Below are 26650 nucleotides of genomic sequence, written 5' to 3' on the forward strand. Positions count from 1 at the left end.
GAGATGAAATCTCGCGTGAATTTACAAGTGTCGCGGTGTTTGACGTCACAGTTGGATCACAAATCAGTGAGCCAACCACAACTTAACATTTATACTATCGAGCCCAAACATTTGTACTTAACATGAGATGGCAGTTCTTTAGTTCGTATAGCAGTATTTATCAAGAGTTGACTATCTCCTTTCAACGTTAGTCATTGTCATTACTGGCCTCTTCCTAAACACTAGTTTAGTGTTTATTAAGTAAGTAGAAACACATGTGTGTGCTCCTCATTGTGAAACTAGCTCAACCAGATTTGCAAAATAAATTAGACAAGTCTTTCAACATTTTATTTCACAGGAATTCAGTAAGTAGGCTACTTGGTCTTGAAATGTCCAGTTGAAATGGCCTGGAAAGAGGAACAAAGATACATCTTGACATTTTCTGACAGATGCTGACTAGCAAGAAAACCACAGGTGTATTCAGTAACCATCATGATAGCTGATGGGTGGTCGGTGATATTGTGCATACTGGTTCACTCGCACAGTTAATTTGAATGAGCCATCTTGATGTTTAATTGTATTCATTTACTTACAAACACACATTTTACATTTCTGTAAATGTGCCAGTGTTAGCCGGCCGGCTAATCTTCAACTGCAGTACTTTGGAGAGTTGTTCTGAAACTTGAGTTGACGTTTAAAATGTACAGAAAAAGACTAGATAAAGAAGAGAAACATAGGCATTTTCTCAAGACCGTGCAGTCGCCCTGCAGAGAAACGGGAAGAAGTAAAAATCAACACTGTTAGGCAATACTGAAAATAGACAAAGCAGCAACGACAAATATGATCCCAACAATCATGATTAAGGTCTTTAAAGTAAAAAAAAAAATGCAGTTGCAAACAGGAAAAAATACTGATACGTCAATCATTTTAACAAATATTTTCCTACTATTCAAGTCCAAATGTCTGCTGTTAAGAGGTCTTTATATAAAAGAAAAACAGTTTGGGATAATTACCCCGCATTGCTGAGAATATCAAAACCCCCAAAAAAGGAATTAATGAAATTCCTTAAATGTTTTTCATAATCGGACATAACATTTGCCAGAGCAAATGTTAAAACTCACAAGTTATCACATTAGTACTTTTTAAAGCTTTAACTTGAAATGTTTAACCACATGTGTATATATATATATATATATGTTTTTTATATTTTTTCATTTGACCAAAGACAGGTAGTTAAGAAAACGTGACTCTAGAAATGCTTCTTAAAATGCTCCCTGATACCTACCTCCAGCTCGACTCTCAAACTTCAAACTGACCCATGCTCAGGCTCTTTGTGCACTACAGACAGCATGTGAGCCAATCAGAGTCCAGTCCTGATGATGACGCTCAGGTGTGGTGGGCAAGGAATCAGTGACGTAACAATGGTCCCTCTCCCTTTGCTTAGAAAGTCAGCTTCAGTCCTTTAGATGTTTTGTTCCAGGGCATCAGTTATTAAGATAGTTAACAGTGCTGAAGGGTTTGCCAAATCGTATACTGTTAAATTGTATAGAAAAACAAGACATTAAAAAATTGTTGCACTCATAACTATATTTGTATTAACTTGTGATAGGTCCTTTGGTATAATGGTTTGACCTCTGCTTTTTATACTGCTATAATAACATTTTACTTGTGCTTTTTTGAGTTGGATGTTAAAGCTGAGTTAAAGTTTAATCGGCATGAAGTAAAGGCATGTCTTTAGACAATTTAGAAAGTTTTAAATGTTTAAAATACATGCAGATTTAGAAAGTCACGTAAAAGCAACTACAATTTTGAACAAAATAATAAGAAACAAACTGGTAATTGTTCATGGGTCAATTGAAACCTTTGATTTCACGGTTATCCAGGCCAACAAATGTGATTCATGATATTATCTTTTATTTGTTTTTAAAGCACTAAATGGGCTGGCTCCGGCCTATATAGCCGAACTCCTCCAGCGCTACACCCCAGCCAGAGCTTTAAGGTCTGCTGACCAGCTGCTGCTGATAGTGCCCAAGACCAGGCTCAAAACCCGAGGGCACCAGAGCCTTTGCAGCAGCTGGCCCTAGGCTCTGGAACACTCTGCCCCTCCATGTGAGGTCGGCCCAGACCCTAGGTTTTTACTCTTAAAACACACTTCTTCTCCCTGGCCTTTTAGTCAGAGCGGAGCACGACTCCTGACTTTTCCCTGTGTTTTTTATATATCTGTTGTAATTTATTGTCTTTTATTGTGATTGTAGTAATGTGTTTTTATGTGATTGTAGTATTTATTACATGTACAGCACTTTGGCCCGACCAAAAATCGCTTTTAAATGTGCTTTATAAATAAACGTTGATTTGATTTGATTTGATAATCACGAAATATGCCTAAAACTCTTAAAATGGTAATAAAACTTACTGGAATTATTTAACATTACTTTAGGTTAAAACAATGTGTTATTTCATCACTAATAGGGAACATCTTATATGGAAATCATAAGGACTTACTACTCCTTTCATTCATTTATTAAAACAAAGTCAATTTAATTTAAGATCTTACTATTTTGACCAGTCTCACAGCAGAGCACAGGTGTGAATGACAGAATGAACGATGCTTCTGATTCAGGTCCTTTTGCAGGCTTGCACACTAAAATAAAGCAGAGCCATCGTTAATGTAATTTGTGACACCTGTGCTGCTGTAACAAAGTCTGGTCGCAGGCATTTTCCTTGAAGTAAAGTTTAAATTTGACATTGTTTATTGTTAGCGCATGAATACTTTACCTTTTTATCAGGCATTACTGTTGATGTATTGATTAGATGGAATGGAAAACCTGGTTACTGAATTGCTGCATGACTTCACTGTTCGTTTCATTTATCCAGTCCAGATGGTGAGGCTACAAAAGCGTATGAATCTAAGAAAGTTCAGGTATATTAAACATTAAACCTTTTACTGAGACTGTGAACTCATACTGAACCTCGAATGAAATGGTTGCATTTTAAATAAAGCCCCTTAGTAATATTGGGATCAAGCATAAATATTCGATTTAATTTTAAATGTATTTGTGTATTTTTTTAACTTTTGAAGTTATGGGGATAATGATTCAGTATCTCTATTTCATCAAGATATATATTATTATGACATAAACTTCTTTGTTAAGCGCTTAAGTTATAAATTCCCACACGGTGGACACGATATGCCAAATCATAGAATTACACAACTGTGTACATGAATTTAAAAATAAAACACATATTTTCTTACCCAATGCAGAAATGGATTTCACTCGTCCGTTTTAGGTTTTCAATTGAATCTCATGATTTAAAATCTCATCATCTGTTGCTTACACAGGGTGGATATGTTCCTCCCTTCATTTCATGTTTGAGGGAATCATTTACAAAACAAAATGTTCCTCTTAGTTATTTGGTTAGGATATAATCTACATCTTTAGTCAATTGTTAATCTAAAAACCAAGAGGACACTGTGTTATCTTGTCAGTGTGATGCAGTGTTCAGAAGTCTCCACTGGAGGGAGACTATCACCTTACTGATCTTCACACATGCTCTCTCTCTGCAGGCTGTACAGAAAACACTCTGCTGTTGCATCACTTCACTCCCTCCCTCCTGCCTTATGACGTGTTCAATGTTGAAATAGAAGTTGTTCCATTGATCGTTTTTGTGTTTCTTTTTTTTATGTTTTGTTGAACTGCAACAAATACAATATCAAGGAAAGAATGGGGAGACCCTCATTAAACCTAAAATATAAATATTGATTTGATAATTGGTTAGGCGTTTCAACTACTAATAAAATAAAAATAACAAATAGAATCTGGTTACGGTTACACAATGTATCACAACATGGCTTCTCTATGATTTCAGATAATTAATAAAGTAAGTATTTTTGAGTTTTGGACTGCTGTTCAGACTGAAATACAAAACCCCAGGCTCTAAACATGTGATTGGCATTTGCTTGTTTTTTATACAGGAAAAGATACAATACATCAAATAATCCCTATTTTCGTTGTCATAGATCACACAAAGTATTGATGCCGTGTCCTTTGCTCGTGGTATTTTCTTTAGGGTCTTTGTTCATCACTTAAATGTAGCCTATTACTAGACTCAGCTTCTGTTTGTCTATCTTAAGTAATACCAGTAGGCTACTGTCTCTTCATAGACATTATTCAAGTTGATATAAACAGGAAGACAAATCCTGACTTGCAGTGGTGTTGAAACGACGCACTGGCATTTAGCTAATTCAGCAGAAGTCATTTTGTATTTCCAGGCGGATCATGAGGTGGCACATGGGAGCTGCAGGCTGCTCCCGTCTCATTCCAGTGTGAGGAGACAACTGAGCTCATATTGACCAACCAACATTTAACAGCCAAGGACACATTACATTACATGTTAGACGCTTTTATCCAAAGCGACTTACATACAACACATGTGAGATATCAGAGAGTGCTGCTGATTAGATTATTTACAGTCAGAGGAAACAGCCTCAACCTTGACCAAAAGATAAACTGCTAAACTGTTCATATGAAACTAGTGATAGAGAAAGTACAGTTGTTTTTCACTTCAGCCCTTTAAGTAAAAACAAAGACAACACAGTAATCAGACAAACACGGGAGTAGTTTAAAGCATTTTATTGCAATTTTCTTTTTTTAGAAAAACAATACAAAATTCTGTAGCAACGGTCATAAATGTTACCTTGAGTGAACTGCAATCATTCACATGGTACAGTAAAGTGCTTATTTTAACTCAAAAATATGTTTCGTATTTGAAAGGATGTATTTATTTCAAATATCTTTTCATGGACACGACGGTCTTTGTGCATTCAGTGTTAAAAAACAGATGTCAACTCAATAGAAAATAAAAGATTGAGGACTGAATCCACGTATTGATGGACTGTCGATTTGAAGGAATGACTGAATTTTAACACATCCTTACTTCAAAATGACAATGAAAAAATTGCGAGGCTTAATGTTGTCCTATTTGCCCCACCCCCCAATAAAAGGCACTCCAAAAAGCTACTGCCATTTGACAAAAGTAGAAATGGTCATGACCAAGAAAACTCTAATCATACCATCCAGGATATTAAGAGTATGGCCAGAAACTGTGCGTTTGAGTATTGAACCCTCTAAAAAAGTAGGGTCCAACTTGTCTGATGCCCAAAAAGGAGACAAAGGCAGAATACTGAACTGTTTTAGGTATTTTAGAAACCCCAAGATTGCCTTGATCATCAGCCTAATGCTTAGAGATTTACCTGTAGCAAAGTAGTTTCCCAAATGGAGAAACAGCTGCATACACAAATTCAAGTAAGTCTTAGTATAAGACATAAAACCCCAGAACGATGCATCTGTAGAAAGGTATTTTAGAACTATTACGGTGTCCCATTATCAGCATAATGACACCAAGTGAGCCATTTCCAGAGTACCATCGCTGCAGTGCTGCAGTGCTGGTAACGGGATGCGGCTATCAAAATCCCACTGCTCCAACTAGGTGATGATCACATGTCCAATCAGGTTGAACCCTCTTTGGTGAAATGGTTACAGTGTTGTGAGACCTCATAACCAGTCCATTACCTATCAGTTTCAGAATGAGCTTCAACTTAATCTGAATGACAAAAAAAAAGAGAAGATTATTGCCAACTCTTACAAATAAAACTTAAAAACGTTCCTTCACTGGGCAAGAACCAGTGGCGTAACAAGGTTGTGATTGGCCCCGGTGCAAATATTGTTTTGTCATTCAAGCTCGGCTCTGTGTGTGTGTGGCAATAGCGCATAGTGTGATAGAGAGAGAGAGAAGGGGAGGGAGGGAGGGACCGGTGTCAGCATGGACCGTGTTGTTAGCATCTGGTTAGCTAGCTGCACTAACGGACATAAGGAGCTGTTTGTTCCATAAGAAGCTGGAGGAGAGTCCTCTCCTCTCAGACTGAGAGACTCAGGTGAGCTAAAGGACTCTCTGAGTGTTTAGATAGTTAACTTTAGTCTAAGTTATCTCAGTGGGTCTCAAACGGTTTGGTCACAAATTATTCAAAAGATTATTTCCGCGGCACACCTTCATATGATCATTATAGTTATTAAAAAAAAGAGAATAAAGGCAAAACAGTTATGAAATACTATATGGCAGTAAAACAAGAATAGAGTTTAAAAGGGGAGTGATTAGTAAAATATCCATAAAGAAAAAGTACATCTGTTTACAGTTCTGCTTCATATGGGTGTTGAGAGAGGTATCCATAGATCTCTTCATTTTGCTCTCAAAGTGCACCAGATTGATGCATTTAACTTCAATATTTAAAAAAGAATCTTCCCGGGGGAGCATCCCCCCGGACCCCCCTAGAGGAGGTGAGCCCCCCACTCATAAAAAATACCACTTTACCCCTGCCTATATGCCGTGAGCTGATTATCGAGCCTTCATTGTAACAGTCGCGGGTGTACTGTGTGTGTGCGTGTGGGGAGTGTTGCAGTAAAAAATGCCACTGTAGTGCCGCCGCCACTGTGGGCTAAGCCCCGAATGTTTTCAGGTCCAGGCGACGCCCCTGCTATCAACAACAGCCTGCCCTGGCCTCAGACCACCACAGCCTGACAACGGCACAGCGAACTAAGAAGAGGATTAAACCTGTTTCCTTGATGTTTGTCTCTGGGGAATGGGCCGGTAGGCCTACATAGACCGGTTGCTATAATATAGCTTTTGATCTTGGCGTCGGGGGTCTCAATAGCGCCATAGAGTCCCCTATCGGTTGGGGCCCTTGGGGGAACTGTTGGACCACCGCCGGGCACAGCCAAATCCAGCCTCTCCTCCTGGCTGGCAGGAGAAGAAGGTTGCACAGCTACGGCCACAGCTTCACTTGTGGAGCTAGATGGCAATGATGGTGGTGAGGCAGGTGAGCTATCGTTAGCCTCCGGCTCCGGCTGCACATCAACATTGCTAACGTTAGCGCTCGATTTCGAGGACGATGTATGACAAAAAAAACTGTCTAATTTTGTCAGTTTAGCTGTTACATCTCCTTGTTCTCTCTTGTCCTTTCTCTTTTGAGCGCTGCTCTTGTGCTTTGGTTTGCTGTACATTATAAATGCAAGCTATTACATTTTTTATAATGCTACCGAACTTGCTGCTGCTATACAGTACAGTACAGGTTGATTAAACGGTTCGCTCGTCACACAAGGTATCACATGACATGAAAGGGAGCAAGGTCATTGGACAGACAAATTACAAATTAATTTAGGTTGCTTGGTTACTTTGAAGACTGCGTGAACCGGTCAATGCCATTGGGGCCCCAAAAAATATATATTAAAGGGCCCATGTCATGCTTTTCCGGTTATTACCCGTCCCCTTGTGTGTTATGAAGGTTTTTATGCATGTAAACGGTGTGCAGAGTCAAAACCCTCAAAGTACACCCTGTAGCGAGTAAAACTCTAACACAGAAAATACCTCCCCAAAACGCCTCGTTGGAGATACGTCATTGTCCATTTGATTCTTCCATTTCGTTCCGGTTACGGCATGATGTCATGCCGTACCCGGAACGAAATGGACCAATCCGTGGAGCCGTTACGTTACGTCCGCGGAGCCGTTACGTTAAGCCCCCGCTGATTGGTTCAAATTGACCAATCCACGGACTTCCTCACACACACACTCTATGTGCAGGCAGCAGCTCTGCTGATTTCTCCTCCCTGGCTGCAGGCTGATAACAGACAGTTGGGATCGCGGCAAAATTCTCTCTGCAGACCCATTCTCACAGCATTTATCAACCTTTTTCTTACTCAATATCAAGCCACACTTATTGTTTTTAATCCGGCTGTGAGTTTGTGTGTGCTCAGGATGAGTTTGGCTGTGTTTTGCTGTGTATCCTAAACAAGGAAACAACACCTCCACGGAGCTCAGCGCGATTCACAACGTCCCGACCAATCAGAGCACACTGTGCTCACAGGGAGGGTGGGGGCTGGAGCTATTGGAGCTACAACGAGCCGTTAAAGGCAGAGAGTGAAATTCAGTGAATACACGTAGTTTACAGAGATGCTGTATGAGAAACCAATGTGAGTTTGGAAAATTGCACAATATAAATCTATTCTAGTAGACCTCAACAATGGAATTATGATCAGTGGAAATGGCCATGACATAGGCCCTTTAAAAAAAAAAAAAAAACATTTCATTTTTTGTTGTTGTTGTTGTTGCATGGGCCCCTTGCCGGCTCTGGGCCCCGGTGCGTTGCACCGGCTGCACCGTCGATAGTTACGCCACTGGCAAGAACGCTCCATATCAACTTAACAAACTCTTTCCCATCTGAACTCATACACCATGTAGGCTACTCTGAAATTTAAAAAGAAAACGCAAAAAAACAAGGAAAACATCCGGTGTTTCACCTGAGGCCTGTACTACGAAGCTGGTTCAACCTAACCTGGATATGTTGGAGTTAGCCGGTTGGCCTAAGCCAAAACATACGCGCTGGCGCTAAACTGTACTACGACGCTGGATATCAAGTGGATCGCTCAAGCCGCCGTGTCCTATCTAGTTAGGTGCGCGTTCACATGAAAGGGGTGGTATTTGGAGCATTCGACCAATCTCAAACACGGAGAAGCGTACTGACAGCGCAGCGTCATACTTCCTGAATGAAAAGTGAACTTTAATATTAGTCAAATATGAAGAAGTTAAACTTTAAACATCCATGACTTAAACACTTTACCCAGGATAAAAGCCACATAGCTGCACCTGCAAGGTGAATACAGCTGGTAAAAGAAAAAGTGTTTGAATGCGTACATTAACAGGTTTATGAAATCACTGCCCCGTCCAAGACACGAGTGGATCTGACTTTAATTACATTTGACTCAAGTGTTTCGTCAATGTAATGTGTTGCTTAAAATAATACTTCTGCATACAGTATGTGACACTGTGAGTGTTGCACAGCCAGATACGGCTCAAGAAGCTGACTCAAATAAGGAAATATATGATACATTATGATGTGATATGATATGAATGATAATGGGACACATCTACGTCTGCACTCACAGTGCCGCGGACTGTAGCCTACTTAATGTTACTCTGATCCGGTTACTTATGTCGTGGCAGATATTTAAGTAAGCTTTCTTAACGCTAATGTTATAATAGTCAGATTGCTCTGAAGATGGGAGGGGATATTCTATTAATTTTCACGTTCACACAGTCAGTTGATTTTGGCCGGCAGTCTTTCCTGCAACGGCAGTTTTTCTGTATTTCCTCTATCCTGTTATATGAATTGATCGCTTTAAACTCCGCACACGGAGCTCTGATTGGTCAGCAGGCAGTGCTTTCACTGAGTTGATCTCTTAGCCTGCCACCTAACCTGCTCCGGAGCAGGTTTGCCGCTCAGCATAAGTTACCATGGAAATCTAGCCTGCTAAAAAGAGAACCAGCGTCGTAGGACCGGAAAGCCCGAGATTTCCCTGAATTTAGCCGGCTAAGCGAAAATCCAGCTTCGTAGTACAGGCCTCTGATCTGAACCTGCATGAAATTCACTATACAGAAAATAAGCTTATCAACAGCCGTACAAAAGAAAGAAAATCAGTGTGGCACAATGACATGGAGTTTCAAACATGACAAAATAAAGTTAACTTAAAACAGCTACATGTTTCCTTTTTTAATGTTTCTTTTTCAACATCTCCCTCTTAGTTTGCAATGAGAATGTGACAAAAACAAATCAATGGTGAACTTGGGGAAGGAAAAGAAAATGGTCCAAATGTGTGTATTCAATAAACAAAAGACACTACCGCCACATTGGCCAAAATGTGCTTGTGACCTTTACAGCCAACATATTCAAAGTTCAATCTATTTCTTAGACAAAAATTACGGGAAAAAAAAAAGGTAGTCCTGGTTGCAGTAAAGGGACAATTATTTATGATGAGAGTAACACTGACCCAGTTTCACTAGCTTAGCAAATTTAAATAATTAGCTTGTACCAACAAACCAGATATACTTAGGAGCTACGTCAGAGGTTTACTTTGGGGTGGCCATGCATTATATAAGTGAAATAGGTTGGATCAAACTCTGTGGCCACGGATCATTTGGCATAGATGGAATAAACTGTATGAATGGGTGAAAGCGCAAGTTGTGCCTGGCTGCGAACAGACAAACATTCTTTGCCCTGGGAGCATTAAGTGCATGGCCACCAAGCTCGATGAGTGCATGTTTTATCTTACATTTATAGAGGAGCTCAGTGTTGAGGAATTGATCTCAAATGGAGAAAAAAACAAAAACAAATAGAAGCTGGTTACGGTTACACAATGTATCACAACATGGCTTCTCTATGATTTCAGATAATTAATAAAAGTATTTTTGAGTTTTGGACTGCTGTTCAGACTGAAATACAAAACCCCAGGCTCTAAACATGTGATTGGCATTTGCTAGTTTTTCATACAGGAAAAGATACATTAAAGGTGGGGTAGGTAAGTTTGAGAAACCGGCTCGAGATACACTTTTTGTTATATTCCATGGAATGCTCTTAACATCCCGATAGCAATGAATATCTTAAGTGCTTTGACAAAAAATCCATACAAAAATGTCATCTGTGGAAGCCGTAGTACTGTAAAAAGCACAACCAATCATTTTAGCCGGCCCGACTAAAATAACTGGATGGCCTACCTGCCTGTCAGCCTTCCATCTGTGCACAAACTTATCTCGTGCCCTCATTGGTCATGTGCGCGTTCGTGTGTGTTGGAGGAGGGGCTCTGTAAGGAAGTGGCAGATTTTCTCCGGTTGTGTATTTTCAAATTCTAGCGATATCGAGCCGGTTTCTCAAATGTACCTACCCTACCTTTAATATATCAAATAATCCCTATTTTCGTTGTCATAGATCACAAATATATTACTACTCAGCTTCTGTTTGTCTATCTAACGGGCCGTCTCCACGGCAGCGTTAAAGGCTTGAGGATTTTTTGCGAGCAACCAATCACATGAATCTCCCGCCCGCGACATACGAAGCAAAAAAGCCCGAAGTAAACTGGATATAAACTCCCCAAAACAGGCGAAAACCTACCACTGTCTCTGCCACCTCCCTCCATGCCTGGCTCCTCCGGTTTATATCCCGGTAGGTCTGGTCATAAAGCACCGGGTGATTGATTCGCTACCGCTAATTTCTCCTCCATTTTTTGGAATATGAGGAAATGACCTGCGGTATTTCTCTCCCAGCATACACGCCGTTTGATTGGCTAGAGCTTGAACTGTCAGATTTGCGTACACGGGATTTGATTGGCTGACGCTTCCACCTCAGCCTCAAAAGTTGAACATTGTTCAACTTTGGATCTTGAAAATCCTGAGAATCTCCGCTCGCCTGCCCACAATGCATTTCGGCGAAAGCGAAAAAAAGTGACGTCACCCCATTCAAAGTGAATGGGCAGAAGCGTTTCAAGATTTTTTAACGCTGCCGTGGAGACGGCCCGTTAGAGTGGACCTATCATGCTATATTTGAAACATATATTGTAGGGCCATACCTATATACAAAACATGTCTGTCTAGTTTTTTTTTCAAAATACCAAACAGTTCACCCATTGTAGCCATGCCTCATACTGCTCATACCCCTCTTTTGCAGCCCTGTTGAGAAACGCAGATTTTGGGTCCTTAGCTTGAAAAAAAAAAGAAGAGGAGGCGGAGCTAATGCCTGATCAGAATTCTACCGGAGATAAAGTTAAATTCTGCTGTGATAAAACGCCATCCTGTTTAAACCACGTCAAGGATTATTTCTGAAATAGTATGGAGCTCAAATGCTTTTTCTCTTGCAGGTTTATCACAAGGTGAGTTCTTTTATTTCCTGCTTTTTAAACACATGTGCTCTACACAGTAGCCTACAGGTTAGCTCTGAGTGTTAGCGAGGCTTGCTAATGTAAACAAAGACGAGATTACGTCCAAAACACGTCAGGCATGGTTTCCGATAGCAACTTTCTGTGGGTCCGCTGCCGATTTGACGTCAGTTCGGATGGAATCTGACCCTAACCCTTGTACACCATGGATGTAGTTGTACACCCGTTTTTAAAAGATTTGGGTACGGAGGAAAAGAGAGAGGGTTTTATTTTCTGACGCTGCGTGAGTTCCCCGACGCACCGGGGACACAGATGTATGTATAAAAGACATCACAAAGTGCATTTTGCATGATAGGTCCCCTTTAAGTAATACCAGTAGGCTACTGTCTCTTCATAGACATTATTCAAGTTGATATAAACAGGAAGACAAATCCTGAAACGACACACTGGCATTTAGCTATTTCAGAAGTCATTTTGTATTTCCAGGCGGATCATGAGGTGGCACCTTTATATATATACACACAGTCTATGGGTGGCACATGGGAGCTGCAGCTCTTGCAGCAGGTTGCATCAGTCTGGTCAGATCAGGCACATTACCCACTCTCAGCAGGACTAAACCCCCCTCCCCTCCCTCATTCCAGTGTGAGGAGACAACTGAGCTCATATTTACCAACCAACATTTAACAGCCAAGGACACATGTGACCGTGGGCTCAGATATCCGAGAGTGCTGCTGATTAGATTATTTACAGTCAGAGGAAACAGCCTCAACCTTGACCAAAAGATAAACTGCTCAACTGTAAATATGAAACTAGTGATAGAGAAAGTGCAGTTGTTTTCACTTCAGCCCTTTAAGTAAAAACAAAGACAACACAGTAATCAGACAAACACGGGAGTAGTTTAAAGCATTTTATTGCAATTTTATTTTTTAGAAAAACAATACAAAATTCTGTAGCAACGGTCATAAATGTTCCTTGAGTGAACTGCAATCATTCACATGGTACAGTAAAGTGCTTATTTTAACTCAAAAATATGTTTCGTATTTGAAAGGATGTATTTATTTCAAATATCTTTTCATGGACACGACGGTCTTTGTGCATTCAGTGTTGAAAAACAGATGTCAACTCAATAGAAAATAAAAGATTGAGGACTGAATCCACGTAGATAGGATATTTCAACACCATGTCCATGAGAAGAACTCTTTATAAAACATTTGATCAACGTTGCTGGATTGTAAATGCTTTTGCCTGCGGGCTACATTCAAATTTGGGGAGATTGATGGACTGTCGATTTGAAGGAATGACTGGATTTTAACACATCCTTACTTCAAAATGACTTACAATATAAAAATTGCGAGGCTTAAGGATACAATGTTGTCCTATTTGCCCCACCCCCCCAATAAAAGGCAGTCCAAAAAGCTACTGCCATTTGACAAAAGTAGAAATGGTCATGACCAAGAAAACTCTAATCATACCATCCAGGATATTAAGAGTATGGCCAGAAACTGTGCGTTTGAGTATTGAACCCTCTAAAAAAGTAGGGTCCAACTTGTCTGATGCCCAAAAAGGAGACAAAGGCAGAATACTGAACTGTTTTAGGTATTTTAGAAACCCCAAGATTGCCTTGATCATCAGCCTAATGCTTAGAGATTTACCTGTAGCAAAGTAGTTTCCCAAATGGAGAAACAGCTGCATACACAAATTCAAGTAAGTCTTAGTATAAGACATAAAACCCCAGAACGATGCATCTGTAGAAAGGTATTTTAGAACTATTACGGTGTCCCATTATCAGCATAATGACACCAAGTGAGCCATTTCCAGAGTACCATCGCTGCAGTGCTGGTAACGGGATGCGGCTATCAAAATCCCACTGCTCCAACTAGGTGATGATCACATGTCCAATCAGGTTGAACCCTCTTTGGTGAAATGGTTACAGTGTTGTGAGACCTCATAACCAGTCCATTACCTATCAGTTTCAGAATGAGCTTCAACTTAATCTGAATGACAAAAAAAAAAAAAATTATTGCCAACTCTTACAAATAAAACTTAAAAGCGTTCCTTCACTGGGCAATAACGCTCCAGATCAACTTAAACTCTTTCCCATCTGAACTCGTACACCACGTACTCTGAATTTAAAAAAAAAAACCCGCAAAAAAAACAAGGAAAACATCCGGTGTTTCACCTGAACTGAACCTGCATGAAATTCACTATACAGAAAATAAGCTTATCAACAGCCGTACAAAAGAAAGAAAATCAGTGTGGCACAATGACATGGAGTTTCAAACATGACAAAATAAAGTTAACTTAAAACAGCTACATGCCCGGAAGACTTTCTTTTTGTGGAATGTTTCCTTTTTTAATGTTTCTTTTTCAACATCTCCCTCTTAGTTTGCAATGAGAATGTGACAAAAACAAATCAATGGTGAACTTGGGGAAGAAAAAAAAAAAAAAGGGTCCAAATGTGTGTATTCAATAAACAAAAGACACTACCGCCACATTGGCCAAAATGTGCTTGTGACCTTTACAGCCAACATATTCAAAGTTCAATCTATTTCTTAGACAAAAAAACTCCTGGTTGCAGTAAAGGGACAATTCTTTATGATGAGAGTAACACTGACCCAGTTTCACTAGCTTAGCAAATTTAAATAATTAGCTTGTACCAACAAACCAGATATACTTAAGAGCTACGTCAGAAGTGTACTTTGGGGTGGCCATGGATCATATAAGTGAAATAGGTTGGATCAAACTCTATCAGCCATGAGGGATGAATGATGTGGCCACGGATCATTTGGCATAGATGGAATAAACTGTATGAATGGGTGAAAGCGCAAGTTGTGCCTGGCTGCGAACAGACAAACATTCTTTGCCCTGGGAGCATTAAGTGCATGGCCACCAAGCTCGATGAGTGCATGTTTTATCTTTATCTCAAATGGAGAAAAAAAAAAAACCCTTCAAGTCTCCAGCCATATGAACGGACCGCACCAGGCACGGACAGCATTGGCTTACAGCCCTTTCAACCTCTTATAAATCCCTCTGATACAGGACAGCCTACTTGGCATATTGCATAAGCTCGTACGTATCTGCAGATGGGCCATTCATGCATATACATACAGGCAAAGAGAACATTCCAGATAAATTATTTCACAGTGGATCCAGTTGTAACGTGGGAGCAGCACAACAGGTTGTCCTTTGGTGTCTGAGCTTAGTTTCAAAGATAAGTGTTCTTGCTTTCTTCTGAACTTATTTTTATGAAGAAAAACTTAGAAAAGACTTCTCTCCCAAATCATTAACTGGCCCTCCCCCCCCAAACATTGACTTGTGTGTGTGTGTGAGAGTGAGTGAGTGAGTGTGTTTGCAGGCCCTGGGCTGATGTGCTTCAAAAGTGCTGCGGAAGGGCAGAAGGCATTTAGAGGAAGGGCTGCAAGCAGCGTCTCCCTTACAGCGAGGCAAGAAAGCCCAAATGGCAGAGGAACCAAGGCCAGCAAGAGTCAGGGAGGGGGGCCAGAATTGATGAGAGAGTCCCAGGGTAGTCTGGATCTGGACTTGAATCTTAACAGGAGGTCGGAGGTCAGGGTTGAGAAGGTTCAGGCACAGTCTCCCACAATAACCAGAGGGGCCAGGAGCTGGCGGAGCTCTGCAGCAGAGACGGGCCCCAGGCTGGGCTGCTGCCGGCGCCGGGCCAGCTTGGAGTTGGAAGAAAGGGAGAGGCGAATAGAAGAGCCAGTAGTGGTAATAACAAACGGGACGTCCTGCTGCTGCTGGTCTTCCATGTCGTCCTGTTCAGCTAGCTGCCGGTTCACAGCCATGGCTTTGTCAGCAAAGAATGTCAGATCCCTGGAATTGCTGGATCTACGAGACAAGATCAAAAACAGATTAAATACAAAGTTCAAATATTTGAAGCTGAAGTGTCCATAACGAAGACAGTGTGCTGTAGCTGTAACTAATGTTTTCTCACCTTGGATGCAGGATTGATGTTGATAAAGTGTCAGATGCACCCTGAGTAAAAAAAAAAAGAAAAGAGAAAAGTTATTGACAAAACCCAAACTAAGAATGTATGCCGAAGACTTGCAAAAGAGGCGTGATGATTTAAGACTTACCCTCTGCACCCAGGGGTGTCGCAGCACCTGGCTGGCACTCAGGCGACTTTTGGCGTCCCGAACCAGAAGTTTGGATATGAGGTCTTTGGCACTTGAGGAGATGTTAGCCCAGTCTTTTTCTGGGAACTCGTATTTTCCTTCCTGGATACTCTCAAACAGAGTGTTCTAAAGATGGACATAAAAACATGCATCATCAGTTGCTGTGACCTCGATGGAGGAGATGCATTGTTTAGTTTTCACTAATGTCAAACTCTTACCTGGCAGGTGTGGCAGGGCTCCCCTAACTCCCAGCCGCAGCCTCCACCACAGCGGCCTACAAAGGGGGGGTAGCCGCTCAGCATGATGTAAAGGATGACTCCAAGGCTCCACAGGTCACAGCGCTTGTCATAAATAGTGGCCTCCTCACTGAAGGCCTCCACCACCTCGGGTGCCATGTACTCTGCTGAGCCACACTGAAAAACAAAATCACAAGTTGGTTAGCCCCCGGGATGAGAGGAAGCAGTACCTTCAGCAGAGTTGAGGGAAACGGAAGCCTCTCATGGATGCTGCCCACATTCCTCTGTTCAGCTGATTCCTCGTGTCTTCGTGTTAAAGCTTAGGGCCTACACAGTGGTGGGGGGGATAGACTATGTGACAGTCACATGCTTATGTGCAGTGATTGGTTCATTTAAAATGGGCTATACAGCCTTTATTGATGTTTTAATGATAGCCAAGTAGGAACATTGCGTACAATTACACACCAAGTGTAGGAGGTAGTGTGGGACTATAATTAAGCAGGTCAGCCTGCGTAGGCAGCAGCAGTGACTCACTGCTTTGACCGTACAGCTGTACACAAGCCAGGCAGAACGGGCCAAGGGCAAGGGTTGGCTCGGCTCTGATGGTACCTTGTTATGTAGCTCAGAAGGAAATTAGGCCAAACACTGAGCGGGGAAAAGAGGATTGGTTGTCCTGCAGAGCCAGAGACTGGGCTGAGCCCTAGTCAGTTACGCAACTTTGAAATAAAAACCAAATGCCGTTTTAATTCTGTAGGAACAGAACAGCAAGTCGCTAGATCAGCAGGAGAAATATTTCATTGGCCCCACAGTCACTGAACCTTAACAGGAACTTTTAGATTGATTAACGATGTTACAATTTAAAAAAGGATGGAGCTTTGGATATTTTGAGAGATGTCCTAAATATAGACAACTCGTGGTAAATTCTAAGAACCTGCTTTGAAAATACTTGTAATCCATCCTTTGCCTGCTGAGCTACAAACGTAAATGATAGCAGAATCCGGACCAAGGCAGATCATGGCCTGCTTCCTCTCAAAGCACGGTGGCCTACATCTTTCTTTCCATCTGTGGTCGAGCATGTTTACATTGAGCAGGCCACCATTGTGTCCTGGTACCATATCCCAGCTGTCTCCTAACTCCTCCTCCACCCTGCTGCACCCTTATGTAATGAAATCTGCTGCACAGGAATCTCGTCTCAGACAAAGCTGCTTCTGTCGGGAGAGTATATCCCAACCCCCACGTTAACACCAACAACATCATGTCTGGGGCGCCTGCCTCCACAGACAAGCCCCCAGGATTCAGGCCAAACGCAGCTGCCACAGCAATAACAGACACAAAAGGTTACTTTGCCTACCAAGGTGCCCCAAAACTCAACTTTAAATAAAAAGAAAACAGCCATCAAGGCTAATTTTGTTTCAAAGCCACTAAATATACTACAAGTCAGAGTAAAGATAGAAAATCTAGTACTGCCAGTGGCAAAAAGAGTTGATAGGGAGCAGGGAAATAACATTTGTTCTTCCTGTACTGCTGCTGCAAACACCTGGTGAACTTGCGTCAGTCACATCCTCCTCAAACTTTACTGTAAGCTGAAGCTATACTTGCTAATCGGCTGCAGTCACCACATAATTAGTTGGTATTGCAACCTGGGGCTTTCCTGAAACCATGTGACTAGTCAGGCCATACTGACACCGCTGATGACACACCTCTGCTGTTTGTAAACTACGTGATTATCTGAAGAGGCTTACAGGAAGGAGACGTGTTCTGTCACCATGCAGCTGCACCTGCAAACAACAGATGCAGTCTAAGCTGCTTCTGTTTAGCGTCCTCAATTTTCAGTTCCACATCTCACAGCAGGTATACATGAGTGACATTTGAACAGTCCAATTTTATGCCAAGCAGACAGCACAGCTTTCTCCTAGAAAGGACCTTTTGCGCTTCTATGCGTCTATTGTACTAGAGAGCACACTCCCACAGTTGACTTCCTAAAATAGCCCCGAGATAGAGGTGATTAAACACATTTGGTTTCATCAAGATGGCAAATGTGTGTTAATTTGTGCAACAGCATCGGTTGGAATGTGGGTATGGGGCGGGCTGGGGGTGAGTGCCAATAGTGAGATGAAAATCAGATAACATCGTTCCTGTGATCAGGGCAAAGAAAACAAGTCAGAGCGCATGAGCAGACTGGGTAGTTGTCCCTCCCAGTTGCCTTCCCCCACCCCCTGGGCCAGCCAATCACATCCCAGTTGCTAGGTATAGGGGAAAGACTAACATTTCTAGAACAAGCCTCATGCACACCCTTTGTATAATGAACATAAAGAAAGCGCAGACAAGCACAAGCGTGGTTGGGGCCGCTGGGCGGAGACTAAGCAGAGAGAGAGGAGGGTGGATGTTTTTCTCTTTCCTACCACAGAGAGAAAAGGAGCATGAGCATAAAGTGGTGTGTTATGGTTTCTCTGTAACTTCATACCACAGGACATCCTTCAAGGCTATCACAATGTGTTCTCTGAGGCAGGAGCTTTTTTTTCCCGTGAGATAACGTCTAGTTATGTACAACAATACTAGGTATAAAAATGGTAAAGAAGCAAGCTTTAGTTAATAAAAGGATGCCCCCTACTGCACCAAACGCATACTTTATCATTCAGGCCAAACATCGAAGTCCATGTAAACTAAACTCGAGAAACTACAAATCTATCTCCGCACTTCAAATAGCTGAGGGTTAGGCTCCATCCATTAGTTCTGCTAAAGGAAGATGAAGTTACCATTGAAGAAACCCCCCACCCACCACCACATTCCTGCAGGCTAAACTGCCATCCTTCACCTGCTCTGGTCCATCTACCCAGCCCCGCAGACAGCGAGCAGACAGTACGTGTTGACGAGGAGAAATCTTGCCAGTTTAACTTTACTGTTCCCCCCCTTTTGAGGTTGCAAGGGATTTTCTGGGCAGTGTTCAGAGGACTTTCTTAGTGTTGGGACAACAGCAGAAGAGTTGAACAATCATAACTCCCAAACACAGGCCTCAATATTTGAGAATGATAAGCAACAGGCCGTTGACATTAAATTGAGGGCTATCTATCCAAGTATTACTGATAGTCCAGGGGGTAAACGCTGCCCGATTGTGAGATACAGGAAACAATCCCTGTCATTGCACAGAAACTGCCCAAAGCTGAACTGCCTTAACCTCAAAACACAACACTTTATCTCTCCTATCAGTGAGCTGCCCTGCAGCTAACTCCACTGAGGATTGCCCAATAGAAAGTCAGCCAATTTGACTTGATAAAGGCATTGTTTTACAGCCTGAAAACACCCTGCCTGTCCACAACAAGGTCACACACACACACACACCACTATAGGGAAATGTTACCAAGACCATGCAACAAAGCTTTACCAATACATTGCTGGCCTGCATTTCCTGTCAATGGTACTCTCCTATTCCCATTGAATAAATGCAGTCCAAACTGTTTGGCAAACAACAGGAGAACAATATGAAGGAGGACTTACAGGAGTGAGGAGCTCAGGGGTGGAGATGGGTGAGCTGTCGCTGTTCAGCTTGATGCCACTGCCCAGGTCAAAGTCACAGATCTTGACTGGGGAAATCTGACAAAGAGAGACCGATTTAGAATCCTTAACATGAATCACATTTTGATAAGCAGAGCACATTATGACAGTTTATATCAAGGTGTTGTCCTTTCAACTAATTGGGCTGGAACGCATGTGGTAAACTCACCTTGTCTGCACTCTTACAGAGGATGTTTTCAGGTTTGAGGTCTCTATGCGCCATTCCTAGAAAAAAATGAACAGGGAAGCAATCAGTAATATTCTTAATATCAGGCCACCATGTTAGAATAACGTAATGCAGAAAGCACCCTATTCTATTTTTTTTCCCAGTGCCAGTTTGAAAGAGGTTAGGGCAAATCTGTTCAGTTTCTCCAGTTCTAAACAAATGTTCACAGTTGGGCTTTTTTGGTGATCATGAGTTATACAATTCTATTTTGTACGAGTGGTCTCACCTTTGTTATGCAGGAAATCCAGAGCACTGGCGATTTCCTGCACGACAACACTGGCTTCCTGTTCGCTGAAGTATCGTCGTTTGTGAATGTGTGCCAAGATGGAGCCTATTAAAGAGCAAAAGGTTGAGTACAGCAGCTCCATTTACAAAAAAATATTATAAAAGTTCTTCCAAACACTGATAAACAACTGGCTACAGTGAAGCACATGCATTACAGGAATGTTCAAAAAATAAATAACGTTCTGATGCAGGCATCCTGAAACGGTTTGAATTCACTTACCTCCTCTTAGCTTTTCAAACACCAGGTAGAATTTATCTTCCTCTTCAAAGAACTCTACCAGCTCCAGGATGTTACTAAAAAAAAAAAAAAGGATCACCATGAGCCAGTTGTAAAAGAGGCATCTATTCTTGCAAACATTTAAAGTGATTTCTGCACTATAGAGTAAGAGCACCGAGGGGCTCCAACAGAATGAAATGGTCAGTCAGTCTTTGGTACATCAGCTGCTCATGCCATTACCTGTGTCCCTGGCACTGATAGAGCATCTCAACCTCTCGAAAGACGCGGCTGCGGCTGTGACCCGGTCTCTTCTCAATGATCTGAAGTAGAAAATGATAATTCAACGTCTATGTTTTCCACAGGAGAATGATAAAAGACTATTCTAGTGTATTCTAGTATCTAATGACTCATAATACAAATAAACAGTGGCTGACACAAACCAGTGCTATAAAATGAATGTATAGCACAGATTATGTATACCATATACAGAGAGCTAGAACACATTTTTCTCCCAGACCAGAATTTTCCAGTTTTCCTCCCCCTCTCCCAACCTGTGACACCGTTGTAAAGATAGTTTAACCTACTTTTCATGCTGCCTGCAGAAGCAGAGACCTCTGAATGAGAATTCAACAAGTCACGGCATGTCTATATTTAGCATTTCATGTGTGACCCATATTTAAATCTGAAGCACTCTTAAGGAGCTGATTGCGTTCTTTGAAACACCCCATGGGTTATTCCAAACCTGTTTATGATAAACAACAATTCTTTGCTTAATATAGCTTTGTGCTGCCTGGAACTAATCCACCGAGGGGCCACCGCCAGCCGAGCGATGTCATGCCAAGAGAGACAGAAAGACAGACTGCTGACAACAAGCAAAAGGCCTGAATTTTCCAGCCCAGGTTGGTTATTGTCTGCTTGGGAGGCTGTGCATGTTTCTCTTCCTGGTGGCTGGATTACAGCTGCTATTGAAGCCCAGTGGGGCCAGAGTTACAGTGTGTGTGTCTAGGATTAATAGACAGACAAGGGGCCTGTGAGCGGTCCAAAGCCTCTGTACTGTTCCCATCTGAGTCAGCAGCACAAACAACCCCCATCAACCCTCTTTCTCCTGACCACTACACACAAGCCTTGCACCCTGATAATGAGTTGCAGATAAAACAAATGCAAAACATGGCTGACAAATGCATTATCATCGTGATAAGGCGTACGGGTATTAGAGATTTATGGTTGTTTACCCATATAACGGATCAGAATGACAACAATTATTGACAAAACAAGGCCCTACTAAGTAGAGTTGCAAGTTAGCCCTTGGTGCTCAGTAGCTTTTGTTGCAATTGCAACACAAGCAGCCCAAACATGCAATTCTCCCCTCCCCCTCCAGACTGGGGTGAGACAGGACATCTGGCAGGAGCCCCCTCCGACTAAATGACCTCCAACCCTTGTGCCTCCTCCCCCACAACTGCAAAGTCCCAAGGGATCTACCAAACCAGCGTAAACAAGGGTAACGCGGCACATGGTCACATGACATAAGTTGTGCCCCAAATCCTCTGAAATATTAACTGGTATGATATGGACACTTGCTCCATGGGGACTTATCAACAACACCTTTATACAAAATTAAAGTGCAAATAAGAATTAAAAGTTTTAAAAAATAGCTAGGTGATGTCATCAAATGTCCTAATGGAGTTAGTGGGTTAAGATTCAAGAATGTACAAAAAGAGAAACAAGCCTTAGGGTCACTTTTAAAGAGTTTAGCAAAGAAACATCTTTCACAATGTTTTGTTCCCAAATTGAGGAAATGTGCATTACACATAAAAGGCACAAAAAAAGGGAAGTCAAGACATGTATCCACAAGTCCACACCCAATTTCGAAGAAAAGAAAAAAGTAAGACTGTAGCGAGTAAAAAGGAGAACAAAGCAGTGTAAACACCATGGGTCACAACCCTCACCCCTCCTTCCTCTATGTGAGTTTTGGCACTGTTACGAGTACACTGTGTCCTCCAACGAGCATCCTCTGTAGGCAATAAGAGAAAAGAAAAGGGGTGGGTGTATTCCTACGAGCTCTGTGATAGGCTGGCCGTCTGTAAAAACAGTGAGGGGATGTGTCTAACAGCAGCTAGTGTTGCACACTCGGAGGAAGAAAAAAAAAAGTGCAGCAGTAGCACAACACAGACAAGAGCCTGCAGACATCCACTATAGAGCTGAAAATAAAAAACTCGCCCCAGGATCAAAACTTCCCTTAACAAGATTTCTAAAGAATGCCCAGTGAAAAGGAGGAACCCGTACACAATGTTTTTTCCAGTTTCCTTACATATAGCTCTTCAAAAGCATGAAAAGGCTCAGGACTTGTTCATGTGCCAAGGCATTTCATTCCTTAACCCACATCTCTAAAGTTCATAAAGTAGTAAACTAGTGCCGCCCTAGAAATGTAACTTCTTTATATTGATTACTAAACGTGGGGCCTCACACAGATAACAGGCATGTGTTATGTGGCAACTACGACATTCACAGACTTGTGATACAGGAGCACTGACTTGCAGAAATTCAAGGCGATGCATAGTCATCCATTAAGTGTGTAAGAATTGTTGCCTTCTTACCTTGACGGCATACTCCTTGTTGGTGATGAGGTTGAAGCATGTTTGCACTCTGGCATAAGCACCCTCTCCTAGTAACTCTTCATGCAGTCTGTAGACATCTGTGGCACAAAGTTTTACATGTCAAGAAAACACTACATTTTATAAACTAAAAAATATGCACAAATCAATGTTTAATGCAGAGTTTTTCTATTAAATTATAATTCTGGACAAAAAAGGCTTTTACCTTCGAATCTCCCTGAGAAACTGTCAGTTGCCCGGCAACGCTTTTTCTTCTTGTTTCTCTTCTTGGCATCGGGGATGTCGATAGGATGGCTGGAAGTTATGTCTGTCAAAATAAGAGTGCCTAAATTATAATTTGCTAGGGAAGAAACAACCTAAACAAATTCCAAGAAAGCACATAGGAAGAATAAATCAAGAGTGCTATTGTTCAAAGTGAGAACGTTTAATTGGCGAATCCAGGCTTAATGTACGAACTAGGTGCAACTAAATAAATAAGGATTACATTGTTAGAACTCTGAAAAATGACAGCTCTAAAGCACTGAATACTCACCATGTCTTGGGGAGGAATCAAAATTAAAGGACGAATCAATAAGGGATCCATTTTTAGTGCAGTCGTCAGATTCAAAGGGATTTTGGCCCTAGAGAAGAATAAACATGTGCTTGTCAAGGTATGCAATCTTATCAAGGAGCTATTTAGCTGAGAGGATCAAATGTTAGTGATAAGAGGCTTTGTTATCTCATGTAAAACCATAATGTAGATTCAAAACAGGAAAACAGCCGATTGGTGGACACTTGCAAGCAAGAACATTTGATTTCCAACCTCAAGTCAGCTAAAATGTGTCCAAAATAACCAAATAACAATCTTGCTAATTATGCAAAAGGGACACATATCCTGACAGTTCTTTAACCTACACGTGCACCAGGCCACATAGACAGACATTAGTGGGTAGGCAACAGATGTGTTTATATATAGCGATGTGAGGTCCTCTCATACAAGCTGACAAATCTGCTCTCTGATTATAGAGTCTTCCCAAAAAGCATGATGATAGTAGATCTGCATTTCCCCCTGAACAAACCTCAAACTCACCTTGAAAGAGCGATGGAACCCAGTGATTTCGGTGATCTTATTTTGAACCATTTTTGCTTCGATTTTGGATTTTTGGTGGCGGCAGTGGTTTTTGGGATATCAATTTGCACTTCTCCGAAACAGAAATATCGTTTCAGAGAGAGTCGCAAGTGATTTCACTGCGCTAGCTGGTCAGCTTGATGCGGCGCTTTGAACGGGAGCCCTGTGGACAATACAAAACACCGCGTTACAACCCATATTACAACAACAAGTCGCTTACTTATAGCTAGAATAAGCAACGTTTCACCAACTTTAGAAGAATATGAATCCGACTTTTGTATACCGACGTTAGCTAATATCCTTCACGTGTTCAAGGGGTAATACAAACAGTGCAACAACAACAGTGATAGCCAACTGCAGCGCCACCCACTTAACGTTAGCTGTAAGGTTGGTTACAGCCGTTTAAAAAGCCAATTTAAGACATACGTCATTACAATATCTACGTTTTGGTAAGATGAACAAATATGTCGGAAAGCACCCCTGTTTTCAGTTAACGGTAGAGGTTGCTGCAGCGGTGACGTTCAGCTAAAATTAACACTAACGGACAGATGTACATTTAACTTCAGACAACAACGGTTAGCGACAGTTAATGGCCTAACGTTGAAAACGGTCGAATTTAAAAAACAAAAATCTCAGATAAGTAAATGCTATCATGAGCTACTTTGTTTACTCACCCCGTAGTTGAATTTACAGCTCCAGTGTTAGCGTCGTTGTCTGACCTACTGCTTCAATAGCCGCAGAGGACGGTCAAGGGAGATATCGCCGGATAGTGAGTGCTTGGAAGGTGGTGAAGGAGTTACTGCGTAGGTGCTTTTATAACCTCCCCGCTGACTCCTCCTTGTCTCCTCCCTCCTCAGGACTGCACCAACAGACGGGATGCATCACGTATCTTCTAGAAACGGATATGGTGGCTTGATACCATTTGGTATGGCTGTAACACCTTCACCTCGTCTCAAGCTAAGAATAGCTGCTCAGCGTGGTGCAAAATACGTAAAAAATACATTATTCAATCAAGTTTGTCACATAGATAGTTCAATGTTGACCTAGGTGAACATCGGAACACATTTCAGGAAAATGGTAAGTACCAAAGTTGTGACACACGAAATGGAACCCAGCCAGTGAGCTGTTTTTCGTTCTAGAGGCCCACCATGGCATGTATGGAGCATGGTATGGAGGAGCTAAACGGCGAGTTCGTGCCGTACGTGGCGTGCCCATCAACACTGACCGTCATGACTGAGACCCTACGGCTGATCTGCAGAAAGAGATCTAAATGGAGGTGGAGAGGGACGCCACTGTTGCAACATGTACACCAGTTTACATTATTGACATCAAGGCCCATTAAAAATAGGATCAAGCACACACAAGAACACTTAGTCAGCGTTGTGCTGTTTGTGTTAATGATATAAACACAAACAGACCACAACATAAACATTATTTTGCATTTTTGAGAGGATAAACCCAGTTGAAATGCATTTCGTTAAATGTGCATGAAGATATTATGGAAAATAAAATAGACATTATTTGAGCTACTTGGTCTACTTTAAACCCACATTTAAAGCAAATACAGTTAAGAACAAACATATTTAAAAAAGCAGCAAAATAAAATTGTTGAACATGTCTGACTTGTTGTGTGTCTCAGAAATGTAACGTTTAAAAAACAAACATTTATAGCACCCTAAACATTATTCTCACACCCAGTGGTGAATGGCCATGACCAGATGGGTGTTCAAAGAAATCCCCGTCTGAGTCACTCAGACTGGGGCCGTGGCATGACATCAGCTACTGTGGCCTTTCAGTATCACATTAACAAACATACCCTCATGCAATCGAGAGAAAGAGTCAGGTGTTCAAATACTCATAATGCAGGCAGAATCAGTGACTCCTGTCAGTTGTTGTATTGTAATACTGGCAAGTTATTGCAGATGACTGTCTGTGTATGCATTTTTGATAAAGTAAAGCCACATTTGTATTTGTTGTTTAATGTCAGGTTGGAATGTACCTCAGAATAAGAATTCCTTTATTAGTTCCACAGAGAGGACATTTACAAACTGTGCAAAGCATTTGAGTAAATGCACTTGGTTACTTTCCACAACTGGATACATTTACAAAATATCTCCAATATTTGGATATAAATCCCACAATTAATAGATTTTAAGGGTATTTGCTTTGGGAAATTAAACAGTTTTGATACTTTCATTTTCTTAATTTTGAAATGTAATGTAATGAAAATATTTTAGCATTGGTTATTGACGAAGGAGGTGGGCACAGTGGCCAGTTGCAGCCCTCGACACATTTTGTTACTTGTGATACTGCATAGATGGCACGTGTTGTAGCCTGATGAGCAGACTGTTTTGAAGAGGGTGCAGACGCTGTATCACAGTTGTGATAATGAAAGAAATCCAAGAACTCTGATGAAAAAACCCATCTGCTTAATGTGAGATGCCAAAGCAGTATTGCCACATACATGACAAGCATACAGTATTTCCAGAGATGAAAATAAATGTTTTTTAGACAGAGGCACAGGAGAGGGATTATAAACTCCTTTGTTA

At 41.5% G+C, this 26650-nt stretch overlaps 1 protein-coding gene across 1 annotated transcript; it reads right to left on the reverse strand.

Annotated features, from left to right (window-relative positions):
• Positions 1-12625: 12625 nt before the first annotated feature.
• Positions 12626-24879, reverse strand: mknk2b (MAPK interacting serine/threonine kinase 2b). Its single transcript, XM_034146714.1, has 14 exons — positions 24776-24879; positions 24063-24264; positions 23526-23613; positions 23199-23300; positions 22976-23073; positions 20622-20701; positions 20385-20458; positions 20106-20210; positions 19823-19878; positions 19597-19692; positions 16084-16278; positions 15827-15991; positions 15685-15725; positions 12626-15578 (listed from the first exon to the last, which is right to left on the reverse strand). Exons 2-14 carry the CDS (start codon positions 24111-24113, stop codon positions 15314-15316), a joined length of 1416 nt encoding a protein of 471 aa, XP_034002605.1. The 5' UTR covers positions 24114-24264; positions 24776-24879; the 3' UTR covers positions 12626-15313.
• Between the last annotated feature and the right edge of the window lie 1771 nt (positions 24880-26650).

The sequence above is a fragment of the Trematomus bernacchii genome, unplaced genomic scaffold (genome assembly GCF_902827165.1).
Source record: "Trematomus bernacchii unplaced genomic scaffold, fTreBer1.1, whole genome shotgun sequence".
In the NCBI taxonomy this organism is placed as follows: Eukaryota; Metazoa; Chordata; class Actinopteri; order Perciformes; family Nototheniidae; genus Trematomus; species Trematomus bernacchii.

Coding starts and splice junctions, on each gene's coding strand:
- mknk2b (XM_034146714.1), bottom strand. CDS start 24,113: ATGGTTCAAAATAAGATCACCGAAATCACTGGGTTCCATCGCTCTTTC. Junction 19,879..20,105: donor GGATTTCCTGCATAACAAAG/GTGAGACCACTC, acceptor ATTTTTTTCTAG/GAATGGCGCATAGAGACCTC. Junction 15,992..16,083: donor AGCCCTGCCACACCTGCCAG/GTAAGAGTTTGA, acceptor GTCCATCTTTAG/AACACTCTGTTTGAGAGTAT.